The sequence below is a fragment of the Pavona decussata genome, unplaced genomic scaffold (assembly GCF_977016875.1).
Source record: "Pavona decussata unplaced genomic scaffold, jaPavDecu1.1 SCAFFOLD_134, whole genome shotgun sequence".
Classification (NCBI taxonomy): domain Eukaryota; kingdom Metazoa; phylum Cnidaria; class Anthozoa; order Scleractinia; family Agariciidae; genus Pavona; species Pavona decussata.
Genome location: NW_028145547.1, coordinates 203,261 through 212,723, shown reverse-complemented (window position 1 = coordinate 212,723; position 9,463 = coordinate 203,261). Strand labels below are relative to the sequence as shown.

The 9,463-nt window shown below is 38.6% G+C and overlaps 2 protein-coding genes across 2 annotated transcripts in view; both read right to left on the bottom strand.

The window, feature by feature from the left end:
- LOC146467565 (uncharacterized) overlaps positions 1-9,463 on the bottom strand; it is a 148,591-nt gene that overhangs the window by 108,194 nt on the left and 30,934 nt on the right. The gene's annotated exons all lie outside the window — the stretch shown is intronic.
- Positions 5,679-9,463, bottom strand: part of LOC146467566 (uncharacterized) — a 33,863-nt gene continuing 30,078 nt past the window's right edge. The window contains exon 19 of the mRNA XM_085125354.1: positions 5,679-5,800. Within this exon, the coding sequence (XP_084981480.1) occupies positions 5,717-5,800 (84 nt within the window). The 3' untranslated portion in view covers positions 5,679-5,716. The remainder of the gene's footprint in view (positions 5,801-9,463) is intronic.

Sequence of the window (9,463 nt, the reverse complement as noted above, 5' to 3'; positions counted from 1 at the left end):
CTCGATTCAGAGCCACTTCTTTCTGCCTTTGCCAGTGGATACACTGTCTATGGCTGCGGACAACCGAATGCGAGCTGACACTTTGTTAAGCTTTTTTTGCGTTTTGCATTTTTTTCCCGTTTATTTCTTTTCGGTTTCGGTTGTCAGGTTGTGACGTTCGATAAACAGGTTGCTTTCTCAGCAGATCCTTAATTAATTACAGAGGAGTTTCTCCCACTCCACATCCTCATCGGTCACGTTACTCTCCCTTTCTGCTCACTCTCTCTCTCTCTCTTCTTTCTATTTCTCTCTTTTGTTTCATCATGTTGAGACACGTAAGGTGATGGATGTATTTCAGTACAAGGTCTTGATCTACCACATACTTCTCATAGAAAACTTAATGTTGCTTTTTTTTTCAAGTGAGATTTCACCTGTAGGTTGGCAGATAAATGTGTGCATATTCCTCTAAAAATAGGGTGACCCTACCCCCATGGGTAGCTGAAAATTGCACGACTCACCCCTTACCGAGGACTCAAAAACTTCGGACGACCCACCCCCTCTATGCCCCAGCCCATCCCACCCTATACATTTTGACCAGTCCCTTAATGGCCATGGCTTATTAAAAAGGAAACACTGTTAGGTCGGAAATGTTTGCCAGCTAGCTCCGTGAGTACATTCGTTGCCGGTGACAACAATAATTGCCTCGTGTAATGACAACACTTGTAGTCCTTAAGGCAGTACTCAAGAATACAATTTTCCTCGACCAGAAAGCTATCTTAAAGTGGAATATTGTTTGAAGTCGTCATAAGTAACACTTGAGAACTTTCCTTCTAATTTATATAGCGCATCCGAACACGAAACTTTTTCATTTGTAACACATGTTTCGATGTGCCTCACATTTTCGTCAGTTACAAAATAATTTTAAAAAAACTGATTGAATTTACAACAAATGTTTACATATACATAGGCAAGTGAAAATAAACGATAAAAACAAACGTTTCTGGAAACAAAGCTTAAAGTGTCGGTGTAAGGTTGACGTGGTTAACTTGTTCATTAAGAATGAGTTTTACGTTGTTGATGCGCATAGCTAATCACTTTGTCGTTGTCTTACTTTGGAGTAAAAGTACCCCTAGATGTCCTTCAAATGTCAGGCATTTCTTGCATTTCGCTAGCCTAGGTAGTTTGAAATTGAAATTGTAAGACCAATATTTCAGTCCCATTTGTTATTAAGAATGACATTGATTGGACCATTACTTCCGGGATGATTGTTTATTGCTTCCTTGATAAGACGCGAGGCTTGGAAGAAAGTTTTGATGCTGTTATGATGCATCATGAATGGAATGCTTACTTCATGTCGTTTCCTTCTGGTAGCCTTAAGACTGCAGCTGTATACAAATCAACAATTAAATGTAATTAAGAATGTTCTAAGAACGTCACCAAGTTACAACATTGCTACTTAGTTACAAAAGTGCCACATTTAAAAGTTACAAATTAAAGTGCCACTTAATGTTGCAAGAGTGCCATTTTTATGTTACAAAAGTGCCAATACATCTCTCTCTCTCTCTCTCTCTCTCTCTCTCTCTCTCTCTCTCTCTCTCTCTCTCTCTCTCTCTCTCTCTCTCTCTCTCTCTCTCTCTCTCTCTCTCTCTCTCTCTCTCTCTCTCTCTCTCTCTCTCTCTCTCTCTCTCTACCTCTCTTTCATCTTTTCGTTCTTGCTTTTATTTTGTTTACGTGTGTATGATCGTAAATAAGTCGTAAGTAGTCGTTATATTTTATACGTATCGTAAAAAATTGTAACATAAGTAGCACGAATATTTTATTATAAGTAGTATAAGTATCGTATTATTAGTAGTGTAGGTATTGTATTGTAAGTAGTGTAAGTGTTGTAAATAGTATATTAAGTGTCGTATTGTAAGCAGCGTTAGTAGTGCATTGTATTGAAAGTAGTATAAGTATTGTATAATAAGTAGTTAGTAGTGGACGCATTATTTTGTAAGTGTAAAAAAAAAACAAACACATGATCATTTATTCACCAGGTTTAACAGAAAATGAAATTCGAAAAGAACATTTTGGTACAAGTTTTGTTTTCCTAAAAACGAAAATTAGGAACTTTCCATAGCAGCAATATAATATTCTTCAGAAGGAATTAATGTAATGGAATATTTTAAGCCTGGTGAATAAATGAGAAAGATGCATTATTCAGTAAATGAATAGGGGCATACTCGGAAAAAAAGGAGTCGAAAATAAGACCTTCCGATCACTAGTTCGGATGCTCCGAACTAGTTATCCAAACTAGTAATCGGAAGGTCTTAGGTTCGACTCGTGAAAGGAGAACTCGGATTTTTCCGAGTATGCCCGTGTCATTTACTGAATAATGCAACATTCTCATTTATTCACTAGGCTTAAAATATTCCATCACATTTATTCCATTGCGCATATGCCTCACATGACATTCCAATCCAAGCAGTATGCAGGATGTTTGTCACATGAACCTGGTCTAATAGCCTTATCTCCCACGGGTCTTCTATAGCTCAGTGGTAGAGAATCCGAACTTATAATCAGAACTGCGTCTTATGCTCGACTCCTGAAAGGAGCACTCGGAGTTTTTTCCGAGTATGCTCGTGTCATTTACTGAATAATGCATCATTCTCATTTATTCTTCAGATGTTTGGTCCCAAGGGCCCCAATCACAACAGACATGCATCTGTAGCTCCAGATTATGATGATGTTGATGACGACCACAACGACGACGGCGACGATAACGATGATGATGATGATGATGATAATGTTAAATATTATCACAATGAAGTAGCACGTGCAAGGCTTCCCTGTGTTCTCTTAATGTTATACTGATTGCTGCTCAGGAAGGTGTCAATGGATCATTTTTTTTAGGTTATTCTCGTAAGAGTAATTGTAGCGCGTTCCAAGTAGTAAATGTACACAGGGTCCAGAGGAGTTCAATTCGAGTTCAATGTCGATCATTCAAAACACGCTTTGAACATCTTACCTTTTAAACTAAATCCTGGCTTTCTACAATAAAATCCTGAATCTAATTGCCATATCCTTTCGATCGAGCCGTTTGCCTGTTCGTTCGCCATGTTTTTCTTTACTTCGTAAGCCGCAAACAACAGCTCGCGGGCGCAATTATTTTTCGGAAAGCGAAGCTTTCCGAATGTGGCACGAAGTGCCGTTCGAGCTAAGCAAACTTCCGAGCCCACAGTAATTTAGCCGGCGGTAAATATTTTGTGTAACGCAATCGTAACGCAATGTAACACGAACGGATTAGCGTGTTTTATATGATCGAATTGAACTCGAATTGAACTCCTCTGGACCCTGTGCAATACATAACAACTTGCTCCATCAAATAAATGATTACGAATGTATGTATGTAATGTCTTAGTGACGAATTGTACGCAAGTCTCGTATTGTATGTGATTATATTAGTAAGAAGTGTATTGTTATGTTAGCGATGTATTATCAGTTATTTGTTGTATTGTAAGCCATGCACGGTATGTAAAAAAAAATTTGTAAGTTTTGTAGCGGCCTGTTAGTAAGCAACGTAAGGCAAGAGTACTTAGTAGGAACGGGTAGAAGCTTTTATGACCATTAACCATATTTCCGTAACAGGATGCCGTTTTAAAGTTTCCTTAACGACTTCCCTGCAAACTTTCCGCCCCGCCCCGCCCCTCCTTATTCTTGGTTTTCAGATGACGTCATAAAAGACTGAAATTCATAACTAAACACCATTTTGGGTTTTTATTTTCATCACATATAAGAAAATCTAAATTTCCATCGGCTTGCTTGTTTTCAGCGGGATAGCAGTCTTTGTTTTGAAAATAGAGCAGTTTGAATTTCAGATTTTTGCGCAGTGCGTGCCAGAAGGATCAGTGCTGCTCTAAACATGTCACGTACATGAAAACATCGATTCGCCTCGTCTTTTTTTCAGGTCTGATCAGCTAACATGTAATAGAAGCGTTAATGTCAATGTGTGAAAGTTCAGCAGAGAGAAGAAAGGCTTTGAAATAGCCAAGGTAAACCCCAGATGTTTTTGCTGGTTTCCGGCCGCCATGTTGGTGCCCATCAGACGGGGCACCAACCTGGCGTCCCATACTAAACTCTGTAATTTTCCGTGGTACATTTTCTCGAATAACTCGATTAGGAGATATCGCGCAGCCCTGTGGCTTTCACACGTTGTTTATGTATCACTCGTCTACAACATATCAATTTCTTGACTTTATCTATTGAATGGCTGAGGATTTTATTTTTTCACTTGCGTGACGATGTGTGAGGTGAAAACCACCCATTCATGGATTCTTGGCCACGAAGCGCTAATCCCAATATTAATTAGGTTTATTGGTAAAATCTCTACAAAATGAAGGTCAGTCAAAAAACAAACAATTGAACAGATGCACCTTTTAATGTTTCCGCACACTGTACTACAAGTTAACTTTGAAAAATGCCACTTAGCCTTAGCAGACTACACTATCATACTTAAGCAAAAACAAAAACTCCGCACGTTTTTTGGGCCTCTGGTCCTTGAATGGCACATGGCTTTTAACGTCCTAAAAAGCAAGCAAAGAAACACAAAAGCAAGTAAAATGTTTAATCACTGAAAGGCCGACGTTAATGATATTTTATTATTATTATTATTATTATTATTATTATTATTATTATTATTATTATTATTAGTAGTAGTAGTAGTAGTAGTAGTAGTAGTAGTAGTAGTAGTAGTAGTAGTAGTAGTAGTAGTAGTAGTAGTAGTAGTAGTAGTATCATTATTATATATTTTTATTTTAATATAGCTCAAATTTATTACAAAAGGTTGCAAACGATAGGATTTTACCATCTTTTTGAAGGAGGTCGCCAACTCGTATGACTTTTTTTTTGAACCAGCTTTTGTGAAATAACGATTTACCGTACGTTGATTAAAATGTTTTGGTTCTTCCCAAATTATTTCTTCATGGGTATCGAGGGTTCCACACAATCTTTTGTAATCTGCCATTGTTTCGGTACCTCGAGGTAAAAGGGTGGTAAACTGTTAGTTTGCAGTTTGTTAACGTTATGGTAACAGTCAGGCAGTCAGATATGTTAGATAGAAGAAAGATCCTCGCAGTTAGTACGCAACTTAATTAAGCAATTGCGAAAAGAAAGCCTGAAATAAATTCGAACTTCGAATCCCATTCAAGCCCGAATTTTTTTCAGGCTTTCTTTTTACAACTGCTTAATTAAGTTGCGTACTAAGTGCGAGGATCTTTCTTCTTTCTAAACTTTCATCCGCAGTTCAATATATGATGTTCAATATAGTCAGTCAGTCAGTCAGTCATTCTAAGTCCACCCTGTTTTTTCTCGCCAGTGATTGTTAACTTCTTAATCTTTGCAGGCATTCCATCCCAAATGAAACTGAAAATATTGAATTGATTTATTTTTTAAATTTCTTTTTTAAATTTTTAAATTTCTTTTTATTTATAATTAGTTGTTCAAGGATAACAAGTACAGACGCATTGTAAATTAATTTTGAAAGTCCTAAGGTTTTAACGACGTTTATTTTGCCATAAAACGTAACCTTAGTTCCTTCTCGTCAAGCTGTTTAAAGCCTTTTTGAAGCTCCGAATTTTTTCTAAGAAATTTGAATTTACAATTGCCCTGTCCCCTCGTCCGCCCCTTTTTATTTTACATTGTTTGTATTGTTACAATCTGAAGAAGAAGAATAATTTAATTGATTTTGCCCACCTGAGGACTAGCAAGGTCCCTGCTTCAAAAAAAAGTCGTCGATAGCGATATCGCTAGTGTAGCTACTGCCACTTTCTCCTCTAAATTTTACCTAAGGTAAATAGAAGGATGTATAAGTTTAGGTGCTTACCACCTGCGAATATAGAGCGGTTTTCAATCGAGTGTCGTAAAACCAAAACCAAAACAATTATTCTGGCCAATCACAACAGGTGCAAACAGCGCAATGAACCAATCAGAATTCAAAGCAAATACATGTAACCGGCGCAAAGCGCGGGAAAACACGTGCAAGCGAGGCACGATTGGTTTTGGTCTTACATCTTATTGGTTGAGAAAGTGGCGCGAGTTTTGTTAACAAATCACAGCGCGTAGAAAGGCAAAACCAAAGCAAAAACGCAATTACTTTCGACGCTCAATTGAAAACCGCTCTATACACTCGTTTAAAAAAATTAATTGTGGGCTTGTGAAATGTGTAAATCGTTAAAGATGCGATCTGATGAAGTTATGGGGCGATCTAACCACCAAGTGCATATTTCGTGCTTTAGTCTTTGTCCGCGAGAAATGTTTAAATTTTAAGGAGTAAAAACTGCACGTGCTTTTATTTTCTAACAAGAAGAATGCAAAAGTTTCACAGAAAGCTGTCGTGTCCTATCATTCATGGTTTATACCATTAAACGAGGAGCCTTTTTTGAATCGAGTGCAGCGAAATGTACGCTGATAGGTTATTTAAACTGGAAACAACCAACTTAATTTGTCATTGGTTCGTTTTAGGTGATCACCTAGGAATTTTTCCTCGCGAAGCGAGGCCCGAGCCGGCCCGAGCGGAGCTAAGCCGTGCGAATTCGAGCGAAAAATATATTTATATATAGATACCTGAGCTGATTTTCCACAAGGTGGCTACAGAAATTAACGTTTTTGTTAACTTTTCTTAAGATATTTATTTATTTTTTTTTTTTTGGCGTTTCCTTTTGAATTTCACATCAGTAAGTAAATAGATTACAACGGTCATTAAAAGAAGTTTGTGAAACAAAAATCCCCCCCCCCCCCCCCTTCGTGTCTGTTTATAGCACAGCCAGCCCCATTCTCTCTCAAATGTCTATAAACCGCACAACGATTCGGAACTAAAGTATTGAGCTGATTTTCCAAAAGGTGGCTACAGAAATTGAGCAAATTGACCCAAAATCGCACTTCTCGACTAACCGATCACTAGCCTAACAACGCTACAGTTATAATGGCGAAAAATAATCGAATACCTTTTCAAACTAACGCCTTTTGAAGAGAAAATCCTTGCCATTTCTTGTTCGTGTTTTACCATATTACTTTAAGTCCCGGATGTTGACAAAAAAATTGGAGAGTGGAACAACATACATATGCATCGGTTTTAAACAAGAAAATAAAACGGAGTTTTCGGCCGAGTGATTAATTCCCGATAATTTCACGATGCCCGACTAGAAATCATCCCTAAGACCTACTTTCTACGGCCAAAGACTCAAGCAAAGCTCACAATATGCAATCCTTAGTCCCCGCCCGAGTAACTGAAAATTACCCGTTTAGCTCAAAAGAGAACTAGGCACAGGAAGCATATTAGACGAGGCAGGACACCTGCACTCGTAACACCTCTTCCCTCACTAGACTTAAGGATGTTCTCGGGAAAACTTTGCTTTAGGAAGCCAAACAAAACGCTAGGTCTAATGAATTTGTTCTGAGCTCAGAACGGGCGCCAAATTCAAAGCCAAATCGTTAAGCGGTTAAAAGACGTTTGAAGATGTCCGCAATGTTGCCTAGCAACAGTAATAAACAAAGTATGAATGACGTCAGACAAAGGGAAGGTAGCTAGGCAGTAACAGGTTGGGAGACAGGCTGCCGTTAGCAGTTTGCTGAAGCAAAATTTGCATACATCGAAAAAGTTTGCGTGCCGGATCAAATTTCAACTGAGTGTTCATCAATATCCACTGGATACAGAAATATCTCCGCAGAATCTTTTCCCTTTCTTCCAGAAATCTTTTTTGTGAAAGATTGCATTGAAGAAATTACACGTTTTGTGGCCGCGGTAAAATAATTTTCAGTGGAAAATAAATTCATCGAACACGACAGCGCTGCACGCCCGTTGTACATTTCGTCGCGTCAGAAATAGATTTCAACCGCAAACTAGCCTGTGGAACTACGAAAAGGAATATTTGCTATGTTCAGAAACTTTTTAATCTCCTCATTTGATGCTACAATACGAGTAAAGAGGGCTTTCAACCCAGCCGCAGCTTCGTGAGGGTTTGCGAGTCACGTATTTCTAGTACTATAATACGCAACGAACCAAAAAACAAACAAACAAACAATATTTTGCCGATCGGCTTTAGGTGTGTTTAAAAGCCATGAGTTTTAAATACTGACCTAGACGATAATTCTCCGAATTACATTATACTTCATGACAAACAATTGCCCATTTCAAGAGCAACGAGACGGCCTGTGGACCCTGGCTCCTATTTCACAGAGGCTGAATAAGTTAATGTATGAGAATGATGATTATTCAAGAAAGTGACGCAGGCATACTCGGAAAAAAGAAATCCGAGTGCTCCTATCAGGAGTCGAACCTAAGACCTTCCGATTACTAGTTCGGATGCTCTACCACTGAGCTACAGGAGACTCGTGGGAGCTAAGGCCATTAAACTAGGTTCATGGGACAAACATCCTGCATACTGCTAGGATTTGAATGTCGAACGTGTGGTATATGAAAGTGTGGTATATGAAAGTGACGCAGGCATACTATGCCTGCGTCACTTTCTTGAATAATCATCATTCTCATTCAGTCACCAGGCTGAAAATATACCATCACATTTCTTTCATATACCACACGTTCGACATTCAAATCCTAGCAGTATGCAGGATGTTTGTCCCATGAACCTAGTTTAATGGCCTTAGCTCCCACGAGTCTCCTGTAGCTCAGTGGTAGAGCATCCGAACTAGTAATCGGAAGGTCTTAGGTTCGACTCCTGATAGGAGCACTCGGATTTCTTTTTTCCGAGTATGCCTGCGTCACTTTCTTGAATAATCATCATTCTCATTCATTCACCAGGCTGGAAATATACCATCACATTTCTTTCATAAGTTAATGTATATCTGCCAAGATTTAGTTTTTTCTCTACGATAAGGTGGTTAGTGTTTCAATAAGTTGTGGTGCTGAGTCAGTGTTGAAGTGGAAACAAATACCGAGTGGAAGCTCTTTTAACAGACACTCTCGTAAGCAGACAGCTCTACTTACGACCGCCTTTACAAAACCCCGTTTGATTTCCTATTGCCGGTTTTCACTCACTGTTGACTGTCATGCAATTAAATAAAAAAATGCGAAACCATTTCATGAATGAAAACAAGGAAATGACATGTTACGGATGATGAATAAATAAGGAATCTGTCCAAGTGTCAGGTCTCTACGCTATTCCGTACTCGAGTTAATTGACAAAATGTTCCACACAAATTTATAGAGCTCAGTATGGAGACGCCATGTTGGTGTCCCTCTGAGGGGCACCAACATGGCTGCCTGAAATTGGAAAAAAAACATCTGGAGTTCACTTTTGCCAGAAAAGAGGTTTGTTTTCCCTTGTGAATTTTCCACTGTCTAGATAAAGAGATTTCTCCACAAAATGAAATTGTTTAAAATGCTGAAAATAACCCGACGAGTCACCTGAAGAGTCATTTTTACACAAAATACGGAACAGCTCTGTCACGGCCGGACACTTTCAGAGGATACGATTTAGACTTTTCTTTT